General features: G+C 37.9%; 1 protein-coding gene across 5 annotated transcripts in view; it reads right to left on the bottom strand.

Annotated features, from left to right (window-relative positions):
• Positions 1 to 27,592, bottom strand: part of PSME4 (proteasome activator subunit 4) — a 115,022-nt gene that overhangs the window by 15,106 nt on the left and 72,324 nt on the right. For all 5 annotated transcript variants that reach the window (XM_045979071.1, XM_045979073.1, XM_045979074.1 and 2 more), the window contains 20 exons: positions 26,674 to 26,730; positions 26,419 to 26,474; positions 26,227 to 26,325; positions 24,530 to 24,592; positions 24,083 to 24,178; positions 22,560 to 22,691; positions 20,347 to 20,556; positions 18,581 to 18,717; positions 17,283 to 17,336; positions 16,871 to 17,000; positions 16,132 to 16,213; positions 14,451 to 14,604; positions 13,884 to 13,953; positions 12,709 to 12,834; positions 11,844 to 11,996; positions 9,838 to 9,942; positions 9,190 to 9,281; positions 8,186 to 8,317; positions 7,616 to 7,824; positions 5,483 to 5,568 (listed from right to left, as the gene is read on the bottom strand). In XM_045979071.1, coding sequence (XP_045835027.1) covers positions 5,483 to 5,568; positions 7,616 to 7,824; positions 8,186 to 8,317; positions 9,190 to 9,281; positions 9,838 to 9,942; positions 11,844 to 11,996; positions 12,709 to 12,834; positions 13,884 to 13,953; positions 14,451 to 14,604; positions 16,132 to 16,213; positions 16,871 to 17,000; positions 17,283 to 17,336; positions 18,581 to 18,717; positions 20,347 to 20,556; positions 22,560 to 22,691; positions 24,083 to 24,178; positions 24,530 to 24,592; positions 26,227 to 26,325; positions 26,419 to 26,474; positions 26,674 to 26,730 — 2,243 coding nt within the window. The remainder of the gene's footprint in view (positions 1 to 5,482; positions 5,569 to 7,615; positions 7,825 to 8,185; positions 8,318 to 9,189; positions 9,282 to 9,837; positions 9,943 to 11,843; positions 11,997 to 12,708; positions 12,835 to 13,883; positions 13,954 to 14,450; positions 14,605 to 16,131; positions 16,214 to 16,870; positions 17,001 to 17,282; positions 17,337 to 18,580; positions 18,718 to 20,346; positions 20,557 to 22,559; positions 22,692 to 24,082; positions 24,179 to 24,529; positions 24,593 to 26,226; positions 26,326 to 26,418; positions 26,475 to 26,673; positions 26,731 to 27,592) is intronic.

The following is a 27,592-nucleotide window of genomic DNA, read 5'->3' as shown; positions in this document are numbered from 1 at the left end:
TTACTAGCACAGGACAACAATCTGTTTGGGCTAGACTACTTTTATGTGCCACTAAAATAAAAATCTCTTAGATATTTTGAAGTTTTTATTGATTTGGTTAAGTAATCTCTACACCCCATAACCCTGAGATCAAGAGTTGCACACTCAGGGCACCTGGGCGGCTCAGTGGGTTAAGGCCTCTGCCTTTGGCTCGGGTCATGATCTCAGGGTCCTGGGATCGAGGCCCGCATCGGGCTCTCTGCTCAGCGGGGAGCCTGCTTCCTCCTCTCTCTCTGCCTGCCTCTCTGCCTATTTGTGATCTCTGTCTGTCAAATAAATAAATAAAATCTTAAAAAAAAAAGAGTTGCATACTCTTCTGACTGAGCCAGCACGGTGCCCCAAAATCTTGGAGATATTTTACTTTGCAGTGATTTTATCTATTAACAACATTACTGTTTGTGGAACGAAAGCCTTTTCTGTTACAAAGCAAAGCTTCTAAGTTTGGAAAAGTACTTTCATTAGTTCATCTCAAGGAATAACCTCGGTATTTCTTGATCAGCAATAACTCTGTAGTCTAGTTTATCTGAATCTTACCAACTCAAACTTTTTAATTTTCAACTTTTAATATTTTCTCAAAAGCATTATTTTTCTTCCCAGATACAACCTTTTTTTTTTTTTTTTAAGATTTAATTTATCTATTTGACAGAGATCACAAGTAGGCAGAGAGGCAGGTTGGTGGTGGGGGAAGCAGGCTCCCTGCTGAGCAAACAGCCTGATGCGGGGCTTGATCCCAGGACCCTGGGATCATGACCTGAGCTAAAGGCAGAGGCTTTAACCCACTGAGCCCCCCAGGAGCCCCCCCAGATACAACTTTTAAAAGAACACATGTGTACACTGTCATAATGTTCCAACTACCACAGTAGTTATAGAAAAATTAAGATTCAGACAACCTTAAAGTTTGGGAATGTTCAACTGGCATTAAGGGTGGTAGATTACAGTCTCTTCATAAAAAGACAAGCTGTAATCCACTTGTATGACATTCCTGAAATGACAATTATAGAGATGGAGAATAATCTCTCCATTGGTTTGCCAGAGTGGTTGCCAGAGGACAGTGGTGCTGAGGGAGAGGAGGAAGGTTGACTATCACGGGGTAACAAAGTAATTCTGGTGATAATGGGAGTACTTCTGTATCATGATTGTGCTGGTGGTTGTAGGAATCTGTGCGATAGAATGACAGAGAATTATACACATGTACTGATTTTAATTTTCTGGTTTTGAAAATGTAACTACTAGAGAAAGATAAGTGAAGGGTACATGAGACTGCTCTGTAGTACCTTGCAACTCCCGTGAAGACTTTCTAATTCAAAATTAAAAGTTTGGGGAAAAAAGTCAATGCCAACGAAATCTAGCGGCTTTCTTCAGGTACTGCCTATTTTTATCTTTTGCTTTCTGGCCATACCACAGGGGAGACTGACATACAGTGATTTGGGTTTTCCTTAAGACCTGAAGTAATAAGGGTGTTTTAATGTCTGTTTTTAGCATTTCCTTGCCAATATCCATCCCTCTTGCTGAAAACAAACATTTTGATTAACTTTTGGAAAATCATTCTTTTCTGTCATTCTGGTGGGTCCGTCAACTGAGGGATCATATTGCGGAGCCAAACTGTATTTCTGGGCATCTGAAATCTTGAAGAGAGAAATGCAAGAAGATGGCACCTGCTGAGGCTGTTTAGCTTCTGTTACCTGTGTCCCTAGGCAGCGAACTGCCTAGATACTTCTACGTAATCTAATTAATTTCCTCCTTCCACTGTCGCAGACATTTAGTTTTCAGTACTTGCAATTAAATATCCTTAACTAATACCGCGATATAAAAAAAGGAGATCTTAATCTTTCTTTTGCTTTGTTTTCACATAATTTATTAATTTTGGTACATCACAGTTAAGATTTAACTGACATTAAACTGTGTTAACCTTACGAAATGCTGCTCTGTGTTAATCTGTACAAAAATTTAGTTAGCAAAAGAACACTCTACAGGGTTTTCCTAATATTTTTTTTTAAGATGTCATTTCTTTATTTATTTGACAGTGAGAGAGGGAACAGAAGCAGCGGGAATGGGAGAGGGAGAAGCAGGCTTCCCGCTGAGCAGGGAGTCTGATGCAGGGCTCGATCCCACATGACCTGAGCCAAAGGCAGATGCTTAATGACCAAGCCACCCAGGTGTCCCTGCTTCCTCTAATTATTAAGAAAAGTAGTTTTTCTGCAGAAATCCTATCAATGGTATGTAATTCTGTACCAGTTGTAACAACATCTGCAAGTTTTTCTCTGAGTCTGACATATACAAACTACTATTCTACAGTAGTGACTTCTGATGAACACTCAAGGAAGTGTGAAACTTAGGATACAACACGTCCTTTCTTCCTCCTCCCTGATCATTGGCATCTGAACTCTTTACTATTCCTAATTAAAATGCAGTTAAAAACTAGTAACAAAACTAATATGCAATAATTATATATAAATATTTTGCACCGTGCTATCTGCTTTACAGACATTATCTCACTTCATCCTTGCAAAAACTTGGTGAGGGACTCTTCAACTAGAAAAGGCAAATTACCTGCAACCTTCACTTTGATATAGATGTCAAGGTGGGTTTTTTTTTTTAATTGATATAAAACTGCTTTTTATGTGATATGTTATAATAACTTCATTTAGAATTTATGAAGCACCTCAAGTGTCCGAAACAGATTTCTGATCTCATCTCCAACTATTTCTGAGTGCGTTCCACAGTTTAATAAGCAACAACTTGCTTTTAGACTCCTTTCTTTATTCTTACTCTACACAGCTGACTGCCTGGAAAGTAACTGTTCATCTATGCTATGGTGTCTTTGTACCCCACACTCCATTCACCATGATGGCCTAAAGCAGATTCTCAACCTCACTATCTGTAGATTCAGGTGAAATGTTAGGCCTGTCAGAAGCAATTCACACAATACAGCTTTCTAATGATTAAAGTTTTTATAAATTTCATGTGGATTCAAAACCTCCTTCTATCAACCTCACTCTCATATACCTTTCTGTTTTTTTTTTTAAGATTTTATTTACTTATTTGACACACTGAGATCACAAGTAGGCAGAGAGGCAGGCAGAGAGAGAGGAGGAAGCAGACTCCATGCTGAGCAGAGCCCGATGGGAGGCTTGATCCCAGGACCCTGAGATCATGACCTGAGCCGAACGCAGAGGCTTAACCCAGTGAGCCACCGAGGTGTCCCTGACTTTTTTTTAAAAGATTTTATTTTGGGACACCTGGATGGCTCAGTCGGTTGGGCGGCTGCCTTCAGCTCATGATCCCAGCGTTCTGGGATCGAGTCCCACATCGGGCTCCATGCTTGCCGGGAGCCTGCTTCTCCCTCTGCCTCTGCCTGCCACTCTGTCTGCCTGTGCTCGCTCGCTCTCTCTCTCACAAATAAATAAATAAAATCTTTAAAAAAAATAAAAGATTTTATTTTTAGGTAATCTCTATTTCACTCAAAAGAAAAGAAAAAATTAGGGGCGCCTGGTTGGCTTAGTCAAAAGGGTGTGTGACTCTTGATCTCAGGGGCGTCAGCATGAGTGGAAGAAGGGGATACAACTCCAACTATACCAACACTCATTTCACATTACCCATTTATGGACATATGAGATCATGTTCTGTATCCACTGCATACGTGGCAGTGGAAAAGTTTAAGCACCACTGCCCTAAAGACAGACCCCATCTACACCAAGGACCTACAAGTAACAAGGATCTATATACACTAATAATTACTGTCTGCTCTTATATCCTGAAAGATTCCAGAGGTACTCATGGGTATCAGGCCCTACACAGCATTCCTGAAAGTATTTTAGTGGTGGATCCTTTGAATATTACCAGTAATCTTTTTTTTTTTAATTTTATTTGAGAGAGAGCACGCGCGTGCGAGCACCAGCAGGGTGATAAGCGGACACCTCTCCCCAAGGGCATCACGACCTGAGCCAAAGGTAAATGCTTAACGACTGACCCACCCAGGTGCCCACTAGAGTTATCTTTTTTTTTTTTTTAAAGATTTTATTTATTTATTCGACAGATAGAGATCACAAATAGGCAGAAAGAGAGAGGAGGAAGCAGGCTCCCTGCGGAGCAGAGAGCCCGATGCGGGGCTCAATCCCAGGACCCTGAGATCATGACCTGAGCCGAAGGCAGAGGCTTAACCCACTGAGCCACCCAGGCGCCCCTAGAGTTATCTTTTTGAGATTTCTTGAAGACAGAGTATACTGTGGCAAATCCAAAGTTTAGCAGACGATTTGCTGAGACACAGTACCAAGGGTGTTCCTTCCAAAATAATATCTGCACCGAACAGTAACTCTCAAGCAGCGGTGACGTTTGTGCCAACCTTTCCAAATGTGCCATAAGACCAGACTGTTTCTGCTAACCACAGCACGACTGCAAACTAGAACTGCGGCAACCAATATACTGATCTGTGACCTTAGTTTTATCAGCTTCATCACCTGCCTAAATGAGGAATTAGACCCACGCAGGCTACACCTTCCATCAAATCAAATCATACTTCAGTGTCTTTGCAGGATTGACTGCTAGAAACAAGCTACTTCTGCAGGTTTTTGTTAAAAGCAGTTACAGTCCCATTTGATACCATAAATACAAATATTGTATGTATAAATATAATACAGCTTTAGATTTCATATATACTGAATAAAACAAATCAGAAATAGCTATATTAAAAAAAATGTCACTATGGCTTTATTTCTTTAGCTGTCAATATTTTCCTTAACTATGCTTGGAAACTGGTTATCAGTATAACAATGCTCTGTCTGTAAACTTTTCATATATCTGTTAAGATACTAGCCTTACCTAATACTGAAAAGATTATTTCAGCAAATATTAAACTGCTATCACCTCATGATTCTCCTATGACTATTCTCCTTAGCGAACCAACCAAGTCACACAGAGTCTGAAAAACTATCCACTATCAGATGATAAATATAAATTCCTTGTGAAGGTCAGAAGGGGATGCATTCTTTTTTTTTTTTAAGACTTTATTTATTTATTTGTCAAAGAGAGAGAGAGAGAGAGAGAGAGAGGGAGAGAGCGAGCACAGGCAGAGGGAGAAGCAGGCTCCCTGCCGAGCAAGGAGCCCAATGCGGGACTCGATCCCAGGACGCTGGGATCATGACCTGAGCCGAAGGCAGCCACTTAACCAACTGAGCCACCCAGGCGTCCCAAGGGGATGCATTCTTTTTTTCTTTCCAGGTTTGTATTTAAATTCCAGTTAGCTGGGGTGCCCGGGTGGCTCAGTCATTAAGTGTCTGGCTCCCTGTTCCACAGGAAACCTGCTTCTCCTTCTCCCACTTCCCCTGCTTGTGTTCCCTCTCTGCAGTCTTTCTGTCAAATAAATGAATAAAATCTTAAAACAAATAAGTAAATTCCAGTTAATTAACATAGGGAGACGCATTCTTAATTTCAGCCATAAACTTACCTTAAAAAACAACGGTAGAAGCTGAAGTTGCTCTGTGACCGCTGTAGAGAAGGATCTTCCTGCACTAGCCATCAGCCATTTCAATACTATTTGAAAATAAACAGGTGGAAATCAGTCTGAGTCAGAGTCAGAGCAAAAACAGAGTAATACTATAGTGCTAGTGTCAGAGAGCCATTATGACAGCTTTGCTAACTCTTCAGTGTTAAGAAAGAGATCATGATGTTACTTCATAAATTTGACACTAAACAGCATTATGACAGGAATCACAATAAAGGGCATCAACCAACTAGGGTACTCAAGTCACTCAAAAAATGAATCAACAAATTAACAGCCTACTAAATATCAACACCAACTATGAATTAACCTACAATAATCCTAATGTAGCAAAAATGTTAACTAAGTTAAGCTGTGTATACTTAGAAGGCTTGAAAAAATTTTAAATTTCTAACAGGACACCCCCAATAATCAAAACAATTTTGAAAAAGAACAAAGTTGGGGGACTCACAGTCCCTGATTTCAAAACTTACTACGAACTACAGTAATTCTCACAGTGTGGCACTGACATAAGGACAGACATACAGACCAATGGCGTACACTGGAGTCCAGAAATAAGCCCTCACACATATGGCCAAGTAATTTCCAGAAATTGCCAAGACTACTCAATCAAGAAATAAGCCTTTTTTAACAAATCGTGCTGGGAAACTGGACATGCTCGAGCAAAAAAATGAAGATGACCCTTAACTTACCTTATATATAAAGATTAACTTAGGGAATTAAAAAGATCTAAACCTGTGAACTAAAAGTGTCAAACTCTGGGATGCCTGGGTGGCTCAGTGGGTTAAGCCTCTGCCTTCCGCTCGGGTCATGATCTCAGGGTCCTGGGATCGAGCCCCGCATCAGGCTCTCTCTCTCTCTGCTTCCCCTCTCTCTCTGCCTGCCTCCCTGCCTACTTGTGATCTCTCTGTCAAATAAATAAATAAACAAACAAATAAATCTTTTTAAAAATAAATAAATAAAAATATAAAACTCTTAGAAAAAAACTTAAGGGAAAAATTTCATAACACGATTTGGCAATAATTTCTTGGATATGACACGAAAAGCAAAGGCAACAAAAGAAAAAATAAATTTGATTTCATCAAAATTAAAAACTTTTTTGCATCAAAGATACTATCAAGACAGTGAAAAAGACAACTCACCAAATAAAATATTTGCAAACCATTTATTAGACAGGGGCTGCTATTCAGAATACAAAAAGAACTGTAACTCAAAAACAACAACACTAAAACCTAACTCAAAAATTGGCAGGGGATGTGAAGAGACAATTCTCCAAAGAAGATTAAAAAAAAAAAAAAAAAGGCAAATAAACAAATGAAAAAATGTTTAACCACTAATCATTAGAGAAATGCAAATCAAAACCACAGATACCCTCTTCACACTCATTTGGATAGCTGTTAAGTCATAAAAACAGAAAAAAGTATTGGCATGAGTATGAAAAAAATGGCAACCTCCTTGTACTACTGATTGGAAGGTAAAATGGGGCAGCTACCGGGGAAGATAGTTTGGTGGCTTTTAAAAAAGTTAAGCATAGAATTACCACATGGTCCAGCAATTCTACTTCCAATAGCCCACAGAAGTGAAAACAGGGGACTCAAAACGGAACGTCTACATCACTTCTCACAGCAGCACTAGTCACAGCAGCTGAGAGGCAGAAACGACCTAAATGTCCATTAACAAATAGATGGATAAATACTGAAAACACAATGCAGAATTAAAACGTCCAACTTAAAAGGACGAATGTATGATCCCACTTATATGAAATACTTAAAATTGGCAAATTCTGAGGCTAAGTAGAACGGTGGCTGCAGGGGCGAGGGAAGTGTAGAACAAGGTCATTACAGATCTTCAGTGTTGCAATTTGAAGAGTGCTGGAGATGGACGACGGTGATGGTTGTACAACAATGTGAATGTATTTAATGTCACCCAACTATAAACTCCGTTATCATGTGCGTGTTACCACAATAAAAATAGGAACAAAACATCCCAAAGGATAATCTAAATAAATGTCTATTTTGTTTTTCCCTGGTAATAAATGTCTGTTTTTAAGCAAGTTTCCATTAATTTTTAGCCACTCACTAGTTTTTAAGAGTTTAATGCCCTGAGTTCGTTCATCTTCTTCACCAATTCCATTTTCTTCCATAACATGGTTCTGAATTTCTTCATCTACATCCATAAGGGGTTTCAATCTCTCTAGAATTCGAGCGGTAAACTCAGGGACTCGGGGGGATGCTGTTGGCGCAGTGTTTGGCAAAGAAACATCGATCATAAATATGTAGGTCAGCACGCTATAAAATGAAATACACGCAGGAGTAAGAAGAGATGCCACGTTATCAATAAAACTAAGGTTCAAAAGCAATGACCCAACCAAAGTAAATATTTGAACGACTCCTGGAGAGTTTCTTGTGCTGTGCCCGTAATTCGGAGACACTGAGAACTGGCCAAATGCGCACCTCTGGCTCGTGAGCTCACTGCTGCCCTGTTTTACATTAGAGCCTCATGGACTAGTGTCCCAAACACAATATAAAACAAAATTTGAAGACGAGGATCCACGAAACCCAACAGTAACATAACCAGTATGTACTACTAAATATTAAAATATAAAAGAACTCAAGAACTGTACCATACCACAGGGAAGAGAATACCAACCTCCCTATTCTTTCCCTGACATTTTTGTAAACCTGGGTGAGTTTGGGTTCCAAGTACTTCAGTAGTCTGTGCAACAGCTCAGGTACTCTCCACTCTTGCTGGGCGAGGCCACCTTGCAGTACATAGAGTCGACTAGAATGAAAGCACAGCAGAGTTAGAGCCCTTCCCTGCCTTTACATATGACAGTGTAGACTAATGGAGTCTGTATACCACTTAAAACTGCTACATTTTGAGCCCTGCATCGGGCTCTTTGCTCCACAGGGAGCCTGCTTCCCCCCCTTTCTCTCTGCCTGCCTCTCTGCCTACTTGTGATCACTGTCAAAGAAATAAATAAAATCTTAAAAAAAAAAAAACTGCTAATTTTCTCACCCAATAAATATTAAAACTGACAATTCAAAACAGCACCTTTATGAAGATCTTATTTTTACTGCATCATTTTCGCTGTATTCTCATTCTCTCCATTCCCATACAATCAAGAGAAATACTGACTTGAGAATACTCATTGATTTCAAAGCATCAGAAACTTCTCCACTATTTACTATATAGTAACACTAACTTACTATTGTTGTTAACCGGATTACCTTGATTCCCTTCTCTAGCCTACTAATTCTTTCCAACTCTTTTTATCCCAACAAGAATATTTTTCCTTGAATGGATTACTGGTTTTTTCCCAATAAGGAAGAGTGAAAAAAGAGATGATGTGATGAGAAAGTTAGTACTGTCATGGTATAAAAAAAGCCGCTCCAAGAGGGAGAAGGTTAAATCTAAATTACGTTTGACTTGCTCAGGTTGTCTCCATTTCTACTGCTTCCCCACTGAGAAATAACTCTACTTAGTATCATAAAGTGTACTGAATTGGATCACTCATCTCTCAGAAGAAAACAGTTACATTATCAGTCCTTTAGGAGTATAGACAGTTCACTTCTATTTACACATCAAGAGCAAAGCTGTTATCTTTTGTTGTGAAATCTTTCCTTAACCTTCTAAGTTTTCTTTTTATTTACCATGCATCTACAAAGGATCCTCCTTCACCACTCAGTGGTGATTCTAACAGCAGCTCAAAAAGCCAATGAAGTTTCCGGGGATCTCTGCTTTCCTGTGTTGAAAATACAAAATAACAATTAAAACAGGGGTCCTATAATTCTGTATATAAATCAGATCCTGTTATTTGAGTATTATAAATAAATATAAGTGAAGAAAACAAAAAAAACCACCTCGTACTTTACTCAAATCCAAGTTTTACAGTTCATGTGAGAAAGGCAGATAGTAAGAAACTTTGTTAGCTAAAGGGATTATCTTTAAATCAAAGTATACAAGCTATAGACACATTTAGTGTAGAAAGTAACACCTACCTTATATCATCTGGCTTTTACTACATGTAGGTTACATTTCCGGATATATACATGATTTGCATTTAATATAAGAATGCATTATCATGACAGAGAAGATGTAATAATCACTTAAGAGGTACCACTCAAGGCTTATTTGAAAGGCTGAACAGAACCAATTTCACTTATATAAGATGACAAAACTATGAAGAAAATTGCTATGAAGAAGAAAAGACTCAAGAGGTATGAGATTTCACAGATTTTGAGAAAGGGTATGAAACAGTTTAAGTAGATGAGTAAACACAAAAAAGAAATAGAACTTACACAGGATGTTGCTATACAAGTTCCCCAGTCGTTGTAAGTTTCTACTGTAATGTTGGACAGCGCTATTCTAAGCAGTGGGCAAAGAAGCTCCCAAAGCTTCTCCACCTACTCAAAACAAAATATATGGGGAAAAGTTAATGATACTCACATTTTTCTTCAACTGCCTTTCCCTGGAAATACACACATACAAACACACAACCCAATACTTACTCAAATTCTTTCTTAGAACACCCAAATAATCCAGGAAAGTAACTTCACCATATTATCATCATACCCACATATAAAAGTGAATTTTTTCCCCAAAAAATTATTCAGAAGAGAGGAGACACCATATATGGTTCCTTACAAAATCTCATACTACTGAAAAAAATTTTGAAAATGCTGAGTAATAAAGTACACTGGAGTCAAACAAAACCTCATTTTATAAGTTTCACATGCTTATTAAGGTCACTTGAAGTCCCAATATAGGAAGCAATGACTTTTTAATACAATTTAGTATTAGCCTGAAGCATAATCTTCAAATTCCAAGTTCTGCAGTTCCAAATACACTACTGAGCTATAACCTCCAAATTCCAAGTTTTGGATTACTATAAATAACCTTTTAAAAGTGTTTACCTATACAGAGATGTGAATCTATGTGTATAGATGCTTTTCACAGTTTACTGAGAATACAAATCATCTTGAGATTTTCTTAAAATTAATAAAATGCAGATTCTGATTCATTTGATCAAGGTGGGACCTGAGATCCTATTTTTCTAACAAGCTCTCAAGTGATGCCCATGCTGGAGGTCCATGGACTGCACTTTAGTCAAAAGGACTTATATAGGACAAATGAGGAGGGAGGGCTTGGGATAAAATTTCCAGTGGTAACGCCAGGTGTTGAGGAGGAGGAGGAAGGGAAGAAGGGAGAGAAGAGGGAAAGGGAGGCGAGCAGAAAAGCTATATCTTAAACAACATATAAAGAAAGGAGAGGTGGAGAGGTATTCTGGAAAAGAGTTAACTTAATGACAGAGACTAGATGACAAGGATACGTGTGACTTCTTTAAACCAAACTGTTCATGTTATGTGAGGAAGAAAAAGGTAATATTACACATCAACAAATACTTTAATAAGTGATTTGAATATGTATAACTAGGGGCACCTGGATGACTCAGTGGGTTAAGCCTCCGCCTTCCGCTCATGTCATGATCCCAGCATCCTGGGATTGAGCCTCATATCGGGCTCCCTGCTCTGTGGGAAGCCTGCTTCTCCTTCTCCCACTCCCCCTGCTTGTGTTCCCTCTCTCGCTGTGTCTCTCTGTGTCACATAAGTAAGTAAAATCTTAAAAAAAAATGTATAAAAAAAAGAATATGTATAACTAAATTAATGTATTAAAAAGTGTTCATAGTCCAAAAAGAATGTGTAACGAAGTCTACCAAAACCAGTGTCTGTGCCTTTTCTTTGAGGAAATGGTGGCCTACCTTGTATTTCGGCATTCTGGGTATTTTCAGTCCAGTTATTTTCAAGCTAGTGCATTTTGCTAAGAAACTAACCTTAGGGTAGGTGTGTTAAAACTAAGTCTTACAATTAAAGAGGGATACTTAAAAAAAAAAAAAAAAGGGATGTCAAACTCAAACTATCTGTGAGGCAAAATGAGTCATGTAGATGAACAAGGAGGCAAAGAGAAAGATTTAATGAGAGGCCAGAGAGTGACTCAGGAAGGGGAAGCCCATGCGCAGCATGCTAGTCAATTGATACAGGGCAGTAATGAGGATCAGTTCCAGGATCTTCCCACTGATCAGGAGAAAATGAAATCTTTTCTTAGGGTTCTTCCCCTAATGTTGGCAAATAATTCAAATTTTGAAAGATACTAAATGTTGACTATGCATTAGTCTGTAACCTACACTCAAAAGCAGTATGGAATTTGAACATTTCCTTTTTCAAGTATTAATATTTACTGTGCTGGGAATTGCTACATAAATGGGTATTACAGCTTTAACAGGGAATGTGCTGTACAAATACATCACCTTTTCAAACGTCCAATGCTTAGAACCTCTGATTAAACCAGCTATAATTTCTGCAACACATCGCTGGGTGCTTTCATGTGAATCTGCAACCAAACGTTCTAAATGGGGCTTCAGAATTGGCAGAAACGCATCATCGAAATTTCTGAATATGCCCTATATATATACATATAAAAAAGAAAGTTCTTCAGTACTCAAATGACTATCATCTCCATTATAATTCTAATATGCTTGTGTTCATTTACATTAATACTGTGCTCACAAAACCCCAAGAGTTCTACCCTTTAGAAATGCTTTAACAATGTCTATAAGTTAAAATAAAAATACTGTTATATCACAGTAAAATATAATCAATGAAATCACAATTAATAATCTTTCTGACCTTAAAATTTCACACATCTCAAAAAACTCAAATGCATAGTCTTGTTGGTTTTTTTCCTATTGCTAATTATAAATATTAGAGCTAAATACGAAAAAGCTTCTTTTTCTTGGGCTGCCTGGGTGGCGCAGTGGGTTAAGCCTCTGCCTTGGGCTCAGGTCATGATCTCAGGGTCCTGGGATCAAGGCCTGCACTGGGCTCTCTGCTCAGCAGGGAGCCTGCTTCCCCTCTCTCTCTGCCTGCCTCTCTGCCTACTTGTGATCTCTCTATGTGTCAAACAAATAAATAAAATCTTAAAAATAAAAAAAAGCTTCTTTTTCTTAAAAACTCCTAGATCTTAAGCCAAGATCAATCTGACTGGCATAACATTCACAGCCATTTTAGATGAAGACAACAGATAACCAAACTCAAACTTTGACTTTAAAACTTATGCACCAACAAACTGATAGTCAGTAAGCTATGAAGAGGGATATTAAATAACATATTTACCTTAAAGAGGCAAAAACGGCGAGGATTAAACTTATCTTTTCCTTTTCTGTCTTCTAAAGATAGAAAAGTAATTAACTGTTCAACAAATTTAGGATCAGAAAAATGATCAAATATAATCTGTTCAGCCTATAAAGTTAAAAAAAAAAACAACATTCAGGGTTTAAGATCTATTTAAAAACATGATTCTAAAACATCAAAATTCAACTGTGAAGTTTTGATTATCAACAGTAGGCTGTTTTAAAAATTTTTATTTCTCATAGAGGCTTTCAACAACCAAAATTTCTCCTAAAAATGTTAAATCCATAAGAATTGAAAGTTTTCCTTCAGATCTTCAAGTTTGAATTCCCTTTCTGAAACTGAATTAAAACCCACAGTCTGCTTGAAGATGGTACATAAAGACAGTACCATTGTGCCATCTGGTGTATAACTGAGGAAAATATTCTAAACTGTAAACGCCAACAAATTATTTCTATATTTATAAAACATCAGAAGTTAAAAGGTAAACTTTGTTGAATTAGAAAATAAGTGCTAGGGGTACCTGGCTGGTTCAGTTAGTACAGCATGTGACTTTTGATCTCAGGGTCCTGAGTTCAAGGCCCACATACAGCACAGAGCTTACTTAGAAGTTAATACACACATAAATAAAATAAAAAGCTATGTTATTAACTTTACTGAGAAAGACACTAAAAGTCCTTAACTTTTAAAATGGTAAAGAAATAAACTTTATTGACAACTAAGGAGTTTTGACTTGAATCTTCAAACTTCTGTTTACTGAGTGCTCATCATTTATATGAAATAAAAAACTAAAAGCCAACAGCAACAACAAGCAACAAAACCCAATCTCTGCCCTCAAGAAGCTTGTTACCATAGAGAACGCATAGGAGAAACATTCAGATGACTATGTAAAGCAGGACCCAGGGAAAGTGGGGCAGTACATGAGCAACCTTAAATACAAAGACTTGTGCCAACTGGACCAAACAGAATTCAGGGGGTGGGCAGATAAAGGGGGTGGAGAAAGGGAGTACACATTTACCAGTATTTACCCAGTGCTATCCCGAAATACACTGACTGGGGGAAAAAACCATGACCTCCGTTTGAAATAAATCAGAGGCCAAAAGTAAGATGCATGTGAACCATGATTAAGTGTTTACAGATAGTGAAAATGGAATGCTTACCTCTGTCAAATCCTCCCTGCTTCTGCCAAGCTTAGGCTGCTCTTCCACACCAGCGTAAACAACCATATTCCTACAAAGAGTTTATATTTGTAATATATATAGAAAAAAAAAACAAAAACAGGAGAGCTTCATGGAGAGAAAGCATTAGAAGGCACTTTTAATGAACTCTAATCAGATGCTGTGTCCTAGTGACATAAGTTATTGGAGTCAACAGTGAGACAAGTGAGAATTTCTCTGGGCTGGTGTAGGCATATGTAATACTGATAGGTAAGCATATAATTTAGAGCAGCTATTCACAAACTCCTTAAATGTATAATGGTGGAAATAAGAAGTCTAAGGGTTTCGGTGGAAATACAAAGAATGAGGCAAGACTGAGGCATAGCACTGGCAGGAACAGAAGAAAAAGAGGAAGAGGAAGAAGAAAAAAGCTAGAGATTGTGTGGTTTTGGTGGCAGGGTCCTCCATATCTGCTTCACGTGTCTCTGAACCTCTCCACAAATCCAAAATGATAAAAAAAATTACATCAAAGATAAGCTGTTTAATAAGAAGGTGCAACTTGCAACTTACTGAGGCCAGGTGTAGTATCCCCAATGAGTTTTTTCCACGAAGCAGCTTGACTCCCATTCTTTTTTGGTTCTTGGTATACTTTTGCTGTCATAATGCAACCAATGATTATCAGGCCTATCCCCAGCAAGAATTTGGGTAGGTTTAGAATATCCACCTTAAGGAAAAGACAATTACATCTGATAAACTTAAAAATATCCATGCAATAATTGCTCTCAACTTTCAATCAATAGTACTGGTTTGACTTTGTCTTTATAACAAGATTATCAAAATCTGTTCAAAGCAAGACCGCATATGTATGATTTCTTTTGAGCTGTTTAAGAACACCAGCCACTGCTGAGATTGCCATCTAGGAAAGAAACACGTAAAGTACATGTATCAACAATGTAAAATTCTTGAATGGGATACTTATCTGGGGCAAAAAAAAAAAAAAAAATCAAGTATGATCCACACTTCATTCTTTTCACCAAAATTAAAAGGATTAATTTTGTTAAAACTCTTAAGATTTGAATTAATTTCAGGCTTAAAGAGCTCAAAGAATTCCCATGTATTCTTCACCCAGAAGCCCCAAACTTTAACATTTTACCATATGTACTTTGACATTCTTTCTACATAATATACGTTTTTTGGGAACCGTTAAACATTCATTTACTACGGGAACTACGAATGTGTCTCCAGTGAGGATACAGCAGGATTAGGAGCACATGAGTGGCTCAGTTGGTTAAGCATCCGACTCTTGATTTTGGCTCAGGTCACGATCTCAGGGTTGTGCGACCCACCGAGCCCTGGGATGCAGCTCTGCACCAGGTGTGGAGCCTGCTTGAGATTCCCCTCTCTAAAAAGGCAAATAAGATTAGTGGTAGGGCGTATAATGAAAGGCTTTCCCACATTTTGTTAACACCATTTTATCGTGTTCCCAGATAAAGATGGTGTTGCACAGCTATACTCCCCTCCCAAAGGGGGTGTGAGGTGGTGGTGGACTGAAAATAGCTGTTTGAGTATCACAGAAGGTATCGGAGATAAAAAATGTGGAAGCCAGAGGAATAAAAATGACACCCCCCCCATCAAGTTAGTTCATTATTTTTTCTGACCATTATTCTGATTAGATTACTGTTCAGAAAATCTGATAATACAATAAGGTATACAGAAGAAAACTAACCTTGCCTCTAAACCTACACCCAGAGAGAAACACTTAACATACTGATGTATTATGATAAAGGTCTCTGGTAATTATTGCGAATTTTAAGTCTCTGAAAGTCAGTCTGATAAATAATTACTGTAATTGCTTGCTTGGTGAGAGAAGTAGAAGACATGTTTGTGGAGAGTGTGCAAAAGGTACGTGTATTATAAAGACACAGTCCCTCTTTTTAATTTATATTTTTAGCAATCTCCATACCTAATGTGGAGTTTGAACACACAACCGCAAGACCAAGAGTCGCATGCTCTTCCTACTAAGCCAGTCAGGTGTTTCAGAGTCCATCTAGTTGTATAAATACTGTTTATCACTAGTTTTCACTGAGTCAATTATTTTTCCTCATATTATTCATGCTTTGTGTGCTGAGATCTATGCTTCTAAACTTTGTATAGAAAAATATTTGAGCTCCAGAACCATTAATTTATACATTTCAAAGGAGCTTTCCAAGTTTAACTGAGAAGCATAGTAATCACATTTGGTAGTACTTACTCATTTCATAGGGGCTGATCGTCAACTTTTTGTGGGTTCTTTTGAGCTGTTTAAGAATACCAGCCACAGCTGAGATTGCCATCTAGAAAACAAACACGTAAAGTACATGTGTCAACAATCTAAAATTCTTGAATGGCTGCTGCCTGCCTTGAACAAAGCAGAAGCTGGCTTCCACTTCTTTTAAAAGCAGATTAACTACCTCACCTGTTGACATTTGGCAGCATAGCCATGTGAGTGCTAAATCTAACTTGGAATGAGTCACTTCAAATGAGTACTTTCATCCAAGCTAATCTGCCTAGAAACTTTGATCCTTTCTTTATTCTGCTCATTCTTCAAATCTCAGCCTAGAATCTTAAAGGTCTTTCTCTAATGCACCAGGCTAGGTCAGCCCCATCTTGCACTCCACCTCTAATACTTTGTGACTAAAACCCAAAAGCTGTATCCTCACGTATCTTTCCCTTCCTATAACACTTCATAGCTGTCAATTAATTTTTCAAAGTCAGGATTTCCCATGAGTCTATAAACTTGCTCCCTGCTGTATCCCCAGTGTTGAAATGCATAGTGCCAGAACATGTCCTCATATACTGGTTGCTGAATTATTATCTCTGAACCAACAAGTGATAGATTCTGAATCAACACACTTCAAGGCATTTATTAAATGTATCCTGTGAAGACTTTAAAGGCTTCAGGTGGGTAAAAACTCTCGAACTCAAGACTGTAGCTACAATAAAATATCTACCTTTCGAACTACAATTGCATCATGATTGAGATTCTCAACAAAAAAACGTATGGCACGAAGAGGTAACACTCGGTCATCTCTCAAAAGTAGAGACAGAAGCCCAATGCCTATATGTTCAAATTTCCAAGGCCTGAAAGGGGAGGGAGGAAAAAAAAAATCACAAAATGTATCACTCATAAAACCACTTTTAGAAGAAAACTGTATTGAAATATTGTAAGTTTTCTAAGAATTAATATAGGTTTACTGATGAGCACCACTCCTACCATTAGCCCAAAAGTTTACCTCTCATTCTTCTAAACTCATGAATCAGACAATAAATTTTTGAGATACAGCCATTCATGGCTTTCAGGGTAGAAACCTCCTATAGTATTTAAGGTAAAAGCTTTGAGAATTTTTTAAAAATTGCACTTACAGATTTCTCTGCTCCACACCATCTAATAAAGTGTTTACCAAATTTTCATAGTTCCTTAAAAAAAAAACACACACACACACACAATAAAAACAAACACTTTAGGTGAGGTATTGTTTTAATACAGTAGTTAAGATGATCACCAAATAATGCAACAGAAACTCACATTCTAGTAAAATTCACTCCCCTCTTATGCATCATCACCAGACTATAAAAGGCCTGGTGAGAACCAAGCCAGAGTGAGAGCAACTGGTGAAGAGAGATATGGGGAAAAGAACATGAAGGGCAGAGAGAACAAAAAAAACTGCTAGGCACACTGAGCACCTCAACTGGCCCCAAGCAGGAGGCTTCCTAGCTTGATTTTGTTTTTGCCTTATGAATATGCTTATTATTTTTTTCCTAACGTGTCTATAGAAGTAATGAACTGTTAGACCACTTCTGAGTACTACTCACAGATTAAATCTGTGATTTAATCTAGATTAATTAGATTAATTAATCTTTACAGGTTAGGAAAAAATAGTAAGTATATTCACAAGGCAAAGACAAAATCAAGCTAGGAAGGCTCCTGCTTGAGTGCTATCACTGAAGCACGGAATTGGGTTCCAAAAACCTAAAACCAGTTGTCATTGTCTTCTTTTTTTTTTTTTTTAAAGATTTTTATTTATTTATTTGACAGACAGAGATCACAAGTAGGGAGAGAGGCAGGCATAGAGAGAGAGAGAGAGAGAGAGAGAGAGAGAGGAGGAAGCAGGCTCCCCGCCAAGCAGAGAGCCCAATGCGGGGCTCGATCCCAGGACCCTAGGATCATGACCTGAGCGAAAGGCAGAGGCTTTAACCCACTGAGCCACCCAGGCGCCCCGTCTTCTTTTTTTTAATTAAAGATTTTATTTATTTATTTGAGAAGAGAGACACACAGGGAACAGAGAGCGCACACGTGCAGGGTGTTAAGGGCAGAGGGAGAGGAAGAAGCAGGCTCCCCGCTGAGCAGCGAGTCTCACTAGGAGCTCAATCCAGCACCCTGGGATCATGGCCTGAGCTGACAGCAGACTCTTAACTGACTGAGCCACCCAGGTACGCCTAAAATCAGTTTTGTTAAGACAAGTTTTAAGATGGTATATTCCACTTCTGTAGCTGAAAGTGAAAATCCAGGACCTTCACAATAATGATCTAACGTTTTGTATTTTTTCAGAATCAACGTGTAAATTTCATGAGATAAATATGGGCACATCTATATCTCAGAGATATTCAAAACCTGCTACCCATAATTCTATCTATCTTGAGAAGCGGGCATTCATAATTACCTTAGGGCATCAGCATTCTTTTCTTGTTGGCGTTTAAGTCCTTCTTTAATTTCTTCTGAACTAAGCATTGTCTGGTTGGAGGAGGGGTTTTTTGATTGTTGAAGTAGTTCTGCTATTTCAACACAGGACTTTGGAATCTTATAAAAAAGAAGAGAGAGGACACAAAATGAAGTACTGACACATGCCAGAACATGGAGAAATCTTGACAACGTTAGGCTGCGTGAGAGGAGCCAGATATAAAGACCACCTATTGAGTGATTCCATTTATATGAAATGTCCATAATAGGCAAATTCAGAGATAAGGGAAGTAGATTTGTGATCTCCAGGGTCTAGGGATGCTGGGGGAATGGGAGTCACTGTTCCCTGGTACAGGCTTTCTTTCCGAGCAACGGTTGCAGAGCCCAGGGCATATACTATTGTGAATATACAATATACTACTGTATTATGTAAGGGTGAAATTTTTGTCTTGTGAATTATGAACTCATTAAAAAAAAAAACCTTTAGTTAAAAACATTAAAAAAAATTTTTTTTAAAGTAATCTCTACACGCAATATGGGGCTCAAACTCACAACCTCAAGATCAAGAGTCACATGCTCTCAGCCAGGCTCCCCACCAAAAAAACCTTAAAAAAAATTTTATTCACTTATTTAAGAGAGAGAGCGAGCAAGCATGATAGAGACAGAACCTGACTACTAATTCAGTGACTACTATGGGGGTGGGGGAGAGTGCAGAGGGAGAGGGAAAAGCAGACTCCCCTCTAAGCAGGGAGCCCAGTGTGGGGCTCAATCCCAGGACCATAACCTGGGCAAAGACACTTAACTGACTGTGCCACCCAGGCACCCCCAAAAAATCTTTTTTATTTATTTTTAAAATTTTATTTTATTTTATTTTATTTAAGATTATTTATTTATTTGACAGACAGAGATCATAGGTAGGCCGAGAGGCAGAAAGAGAGAGAGGGGGAAGCAGGCTCCCCGCCGAGCAGAGAGCCCGATGTGAGGCTCGATCCCAGGACCCTGGGATCATGACCTGAGCCAAAGGCAGAGGCTTTAACCCACTGAGCCACCCAGCCACCCCGCCAAAAAATCTTTTTTAAAGCATAAATCCGGGGCACCTGTCTGGCTAGTCAAAAAGCATGTGACTCTTGATCTTGGCTGGGGTTGTGAGTTCGAGCCACTTTGGATGTAGACATTACTTAATAAAAATCTAAAAAAAAAGCATTATCCAATGACAGTTGTAAATAGCAAGACTGTGTTTTATAGAAAAGGAGTACGTTTAGAGCAGTGATTTTAAAACCAAAGGATGGGTGTCAAACACAATTACCTTAGAGAGGAGGGCAATTCACTTGCACTCACACCACTTTCATCCATCCTGTTATGACAGATGTGGACATACACATCTGCTACATCTCCCCAAACAATGATCACTGACACAGGTATTCTTCATTTTCTCATTTGTCAAATCATCCAATTTTAATTTTTGTCACTATAAATTATGAACCTATGGCCAAACTTTTATGACTTTGGCTAGTAAGAGTGACCTCCTAAAATACAATCAACTCTTTGAAAAATGAGACCATGGATATATAGATAATCATGGTAAATGCAACGGTGTAATAGCCCTTTGTTGCCTCTTAGTAGAAAACAACCCAGCTCTCTCCTGGCCATGCTCCAAATTCAGTGATTACTAAAGTACAAATAGGAAACAGAAAGCTAATACTAATTTCCACTAAAATTTGAATTAAAAAAAAAAATGGTTTTGCTCACTGCGAAATCCAAGCCAATTGTTTCATACTGCCGATGAATCTTTTCTGCAAGATCATCAAACAGTCTCACGATTGATGGCTTTTCCAGGGACATCGCTTTGCTAAGTCCGGAAGAAACAATTGCTGGCCACGTCTGTACAATACAGTCCCAGTCATGAAGGTTTGCCAAACATACACCACTGTGATTTCCAAGGAGACAATACAAGGCACCCTGCAGGTAAAAATAATTAATGTAGGGGATAAGAGGCACTGTATAGTTGTAGCCAGTTCACTTATATCTTTTTAAATGTACTAAACACTGATTCTTTAAGTGCTTGATACTGGTTAGTAAATAGGCTCACACATTTAACAGGTTACTTTCAGAAACTTGAACTCGACATTTAACTGTCATCCAGTAATATTTTCCCTAAGTCATCTAATAAAGAGTTAGCTCAAAGAGCAGCTATGAATACAATAATATAGAAATTTAAGGCTGCTGTTTTTAAGGATACAGCTTCCATTCCAATTCTCTTCTACTACAATTGTTAACACAAAGGCCACAAACATTTGCCACTCTTACCATCTTAGGGGCATCTGGGATAATTTCTAAAATCTGATTGAGTTCTTAAGTTTTTCTCAAACTAGTTAACTATACTGTAAGCTTTTTACTCATAAAGGCTCAATTAATCAGAACGACACCCCATTTTAATGAAAAGAGCCATTACGTTACTTTTTAAACATTCACCATAACTCAATTCTGATCTGGCTTATTACCCACTGTGTGCTCTACTCCTCTTTACAGGTTCTCATAAGATCACTGGTAACTTCGATTTTACTGACCTAACAGATGTTTTTAAATTTTGATCTTACTTGGCCAATTTGATTGTGTCCATTTAAACCATTCCCAACGTGGTCAACAACATACTACCCTAAGAATCAGAAATTCCACAACACTCTTGAATTATACATCTACATTGGAGGCCAGCAAATTTTTTCTATAAAGGGTCAAATAGTAAATAGTTGGCCATATGGTCTCTGTTCCAACTCCTTATCAATGCTCTTGCAGCAGGAAAGCAGCTACAGACAAAATACAGAAAGGAATGGACGTGGCTATGTTCCGACACAACTTTACTTACTAAAGCAAGTAACTGAGCCCAAGCTATAGTTTACTGACCTGTCTTAGGAGACAACTTCCAAGAACGTGTTTAGTTGTCATCTTAACTCTCTCCAGAAATCAAATGATACTGCTAAGTCTCCCTTCTTTCAGGGAATGATCTCTCCTTGGCTTCTGTAACTCCGCGTATCTTGGTATCTTTCTGATCTTTCCCTTCTTTCCCTTCCTCTTTCTCCTCTTACTCTCCTCCTAGGCTCTCTTACCAGTGCCCAAAGATTTCAGTTATCATCAACACACACTGAAATGGTGTGTTGAGTGAAATGGTTTCTAACTACCTACTTGACATCCCCTCTTAGTTTATAGGGAATACTTCATATATTACTTACCCAAACAAATTCATCATCTATTTTCCCTTTTGTCTCCCTCTGATGTACCCAATAACCAGCTATACAATCCAGAACCTTAATAATTTTGATACCTCCTTTTTTCAGTTCCTTCATACTCAACCACCAAATCTCATCAATTCTCCCTCCTAAATCACTTTCAATCAATCCACTTCTATCTGATAGCAAAAGCATTATGTTTCACTTATACTCTCCTGCACCCCTGTGAGATATACTATTTTCCTTATCTTATTCATTTCCTTCCTTCTCTGCTCTACTCATACAAGCTCTCATTCAGTTGCTCAAACTTACATATTTCTTCCTGTCTCAGGCCTTCTAATATGCTGTTCACATTACTCTAAAGCTTTTGGTCTTGCAGCCCCCCCTCCTACAGGCCAGCTAGGCTCTTTATCCACTGGTGCTCAACTCAAACTGCAGCCTACATTTTCTCCCCATCATAACGCTAATCATAAACACAGGAAGAACAATAATAGGGAGGAAAAAAGACTATGTTTAAAGGTGTAGGACAGTGATGTCTTCAACTGATTTGAAATACATTAAAAAAACAAGATGGATATAGATAAATACATCCAAATGTATTTATTTATATGTACAAATATATCAAAATATTAAATACAGAATCTGAGTGGTGGACATATGTATATTTAATGTAAAATTCTTTCAACTTTCTGTATATCTGAAAATTTTCATAATTAAAAAAAAAAAAAAACCCTATACCTTGAACTGTTGTTGTGTGACATCTTGTCTATCAGGCCGTAAGAACTCCAAAACCAAGGGAATGATATCTCTGCAACAGAAGTTATATGCACCCAAAGCAGCAAAAAACGTTTGCTGAGCCTTATTTCTGACCTGAAGAAAGTATTATTAACAAAGAACTTTTATTATACAGTAGACACAAAAAGTTTCTAAAGAAATTACCAAAAATAAAATAATTTAAATATTGCTGTAACAGAAAAATATATTAAAGCATATACCTTAACTAAAATAAGTAAATGATTATCTTTTTACCAAAAGGAAAAGCATATTACCACCAACCACATCCATGGTTTAGGTTACAGAGGTTCAAATATTTTTGATAAAGGAGAGACTGAACAGAACTGATATGCATTTGTCCTGTAACATAATCAGCAGACTATTTAGCTTTCTATTCTGAATTACTTTTGATGAGAAGAGTTAGATTTTCTCTTGTATTTATGCAAAGAAAATCAAAGACTTTCTAAAACACAGAACTTCACCTTTTCAATGCAAATCGTAAGTAGAGCCCATATGTTTTGAACCCAGACAAAAGATTCAGTATAAGATTATAGCCCATGAACTAAATTGTAATGAATAACCAAATATAGTAAAAGTAACACACTGTACGTATTTCAAACTCTTTAGGTGAAATCTTTGAGTTAGAGACTGTGTCCTAACTTAACATTATTTATTAAAGACAGAATAATTAGCTATTCATGAATTTTGCTTTTCCAGTTCTCTGTGCTTGAAGAGATCGTCTCTTGGTCCTTTGCTTCCTTAAAGGATGAACCCCAGAATTCATATGGTAGCAGGTTGCTGAAACCCGACCATAACATCTAGAAAGAATCGTACAGCCTTCACAGACCGGCTTTCACAGTGTGATCTGATTAAGCTGTAGCAACACTGCACTTGTGCTATCTATCAACTCTGCATTTTTTAAAAAAGATTTTATTTATTTATTTGACAGAGAGAGAGACAAAGAGAGAGGGAACATAAGCAGGGAGGTGGGCAGAGGGAGAAGCAGGCTTCCTTCGGAGCAGGGAGCTTGATGCGGGCTCCATTCCAGGACCCTGGGATCATGATCTGAGCCGAAGGCAGCCCCTTCAACGACTGAGCCACCAAGGAGCCCCTATCAACTTTACATTTAAAAAAAACTTGAGAAGCAACAACAAACAGTAAACATAAACACTGTTTTTAAATGACTACTAAAATTAGCTTGAAAATATCTGTAATTTGAAAAGTGCATTCTATGCCAATAAATAATAATTATTATTATTTTAAGTAGGTTCCATGCAAAGCTTGAACTCACGACCCCAAGATCAAGACCTGAGGTAAAACCAAGAGTTGGACGCTCAACCAAATGAGCCACCCAGGCACCCCTCCAATAAATTATTTAAACTTCCTTGTATTTGAAATGGGGCTATTTAGATTGCCGAGTAGTAAATCGGGGAAAAGTAAAATGGGGAAGTGGGGCTGGGGAGGGGTGCAGAGGGGATGAGACTTACCTGACTATATGAACTTGTAGATAAACGAAGAAGATCTCGGATCATATCTTGATGTACCCGTTTGTATTCACAACCCTCAACAGTCAGTGTTCGTAGCTACAAAAAGAAAACAATGTAAAAATCAAATCTCTAAATTTTTACTGAAAAGTTCATTCAACTATGAAGTAACACAAATAATTACATATGGAAAACTGTCATTTAAAAAAGTCATCATGATTTTTTTTTTTTTTTTTAAGATTTTATTTATTTATTTGACAGACAGAAATCACAAGTAAGCAGAGAGGCAGGCAGAGTGAGAGGAAGGGAAGCAAGCTCCCCACTGAGCAGAGAGCCCAATGCGGGGCTCCATCCCAGAACCCTGGGATCATGACCTGAGCTGAAGGCAGAGGCTTTAACCCACTGAGCCACCCAGGCACCCCAAGTTATCATGATTTTAAAGAGATTTACCTCATGCTGCAACATTACTCTGTCAATCAGTAGGGCTCTGATATGTTGTTTTTTCCCATGTAGCTAAAAAACAAAGTAAAAAACAAAGACGCTCAACATTGTTCCTAATTGACCGCACCCATGGGTTCCCCTGAATCCTTACTGACAAATTTTTACTGAACTGTAGAGGTTCACACTGGGCTGGTGAGTACTAGAGGTATTTCATTTATTCTAAAGTGATCAGGCTTATGTTAAAAGATACTCTTTCAATTAATTTTATGGCTAATAGTAGAAGTAGCCCCTTTAAATAGCTCAAACAACACCATGTTTTCCTCTGGTAATTTATTAATGGATCTATGCACAGGAGAGAAACTGAGCTGGTCCTTATTCAGTCAAATATTGAAAGTACAAAAAGAGACAACTAAGAAAATTGCTTAACTCTGTTATATTTATAAATAGCCTTTCCAGGTAACTGTGTATGTTTGCTGTAGAATATATACCTTTTACTTTTCTAAAAATTATCTTTAATGGTCTCCCCTTCTACCCAATCTTCTACCCGGTCACTGAAGGCAGATACCTGGAAGTGAGAGACTGCTCCTCTTTCACACCTTTATCTCACTAGCCATCAAGTCTCTACAAAGTCTTCTTTTTCAAAACATCTTATTTCCATCCCAACACCAGTGACTTGATTCAGGTTGTGTTTTTCCATCAGGACTATTGTGATAGTTTAACTACCCTCCCCTGCTTGCAGTCTCAAACTCCTACTGCTGTTTTCTTCCTCAGCAGTGATGGAGCTTTTCAAAAGTCACTGAATATTGAATAAGCCAATATTCAAATCAGATCTACTTCAGAACCTTTAATGACTCCTCCATGCTGAATATAAAACTGAAGCACTTTCTGGGGATACAACTATAAACAACCTATGGGCGTCTGGCTGGCTCAGTTGGAAAGGCATGCGACTCCTGATCTTAGGGTCTTAGGGTCATTGAGTTCCAGCCCCACATGGGGTTAGAGATTCCTTAAATAAACAAATGAACTTAAAAAAAAACAAAACCCAAAAAACAAACTATAAATGACCCAGTTGTCACCTGCTGTTTCTGCCCTACAGCCACTGTTCCCTAACGTATGCCATGTTTGTATGTTTCCCTGCCCTTTCACATGCCACTCCCTCTAAAATATGTAGCGACCCTTGCCTAAACAATAAACTCCTACAACCTTTTTAGACTCAGTTTCCATAAAAGTTTCCTAAAGAACACTTACTATCAACATCGAATGGCTGGCCTAAGTACTCTTCTTCTATGCTCCTGAGAATACTATACTCCACAGAAGTACCGACTTCTCTTGGACACAAAGATAACGTTAAGAGGTAATTTTTCTAAGATCCATAAAGTGAGATGCTTTAAATCCACATGCGTGGACAACTCCTCCTATCTTTTATTCCCTCAAGTTCTTACGCGGCAGCCTGCCACATTACCACACTCCAAATTCCCAATGAGAGTTCAGACACTGTCCTGGAATGGAAACTCACAGAAGAGTTTGTAGGAGTAAACATTTCCCCAGCATTCTTTTGATTATACCGTGATATAATATTTGAAAATCTATTTTACTTACAGGGAAACTTTCTCCGTATGCTGAATAATCCTTAAATCAAGTGACTATTTCAGTATTACACACATTTTAAAAAATTAATTCATAGTTTTTTAGGTGAAAATACTGACCCGGTTTTCCATTGATTTCTTTACTAGGTTAAAGCTTTTCCAGCGGGAGTCAAATTCATGTTTGTGAGATCCTTGGAACTGCAAGAGGTCTCCAATAATCTGTTTCAAAGAATTTCAAATTATATATTTACAAGCCATCATGTCAAAACTAGTCACATTAATAATCATGTAACTATTAAAGGACAACTGTACCTTTATGATAAGAAATAAAGACTTAGTATCATCTTCTGAATTGTTAAGTATGTGGTCTACAACAGAAAAAAATGGATTTTGGTCAAAATACTTTGAGTTACTACAGGACTCTAGATATATCAGTTAAGAATCTCTTAGTTAAGGAAAAAAACGCTGCTCTATTTAGAATTTAAACAAAGTTGAGTAAAAGCACATATGCTATAAAATTCCTAAATATTAATTAGTAAAAATAAGTTAAATCATATATGTACTCACTAAGAAGTTTCCTTATGACCCTAGCAATTGCTTCTCGGTGGTTCTCTCTGGATAGATCTATTTTTTAAAAAAGAGAAAAGGCATTTTAGACACACTGAATGCTCCCCAGCTGTTGAAGCGTACTTATATCAACAGTTTATACCAAGAATAAATCATGTAGGGGCACCTGGGTGGTTCAGTCATTAAACATCTGCCTTCAGCTCAGGTCATGATCCCAGGGTCCTGGGATCCAGCCCCACATCAGGCTCCCTGCTCGGTGGGAAGCCTGCTTCTCCCTCTCCTACTCCCCCTGCTTCTGTTCCCTCTCTCACTGTGTCTCTCTCTATCAAATAAATAAATAAAATCTTAAAAAAAAGAAAAAGAATATATCATGTATCCAGGAAAAAAAACCAAGTAGGCCTGCCTTAATCATAGCTGGATTAGTTTCCAGGCATGATAGAGTAATTTTTAAAACCTTCACATTTACAAAGACCTGCTTATAAAACTTTCTTGGGCAGGCAAGGAAGAGGGAGAAAAAAATCTTTGCCAAAATTTCAAAGGTTCTATTCACTAATTAGAGATCTTAAGTGCACAGGATTCTTTAATTGGTTATGGGTGACCCAAACAAGCCAACAAAAGTTATACCTTAGCAATTAATCTATGCAATTAATTCTACTGTTAATCCAACAATAAGGAAATGTATTAAGTTTCTATTAATGTTAGATTCAGAACATTAAGTTAACACAATGTTTTACATATTTATATGAAATTTAATTCACTATGACAGGAAGACACAAAGATAAAGGTTATAATATTCCCACATTCACATCTAGTATAATGTGTCAGTTCTAAAACAATTCTAAAGATAAATGAACATGATGATATATGAAAAATCCGCCTTTGCACACAGAAAGCATCCAGATATTAATTTACCTGGTCC

The sequence above is a fragment of the Meles meles genome, chromosome 15 (genome assembly GCF_922984935.1).
Source record: "Meles meles chromosome 15, mMelMel3.1 paternal haplotype, whole genome shotgun sequence".
NCBI lineage: Eukaryota > Metazoa > Chordata > Mammalia > Carnivora > Mustelidae > Meles > Meles meles.
This window is presented reverse-complemented; position numbering and strand designations above follow the sequence as displayed.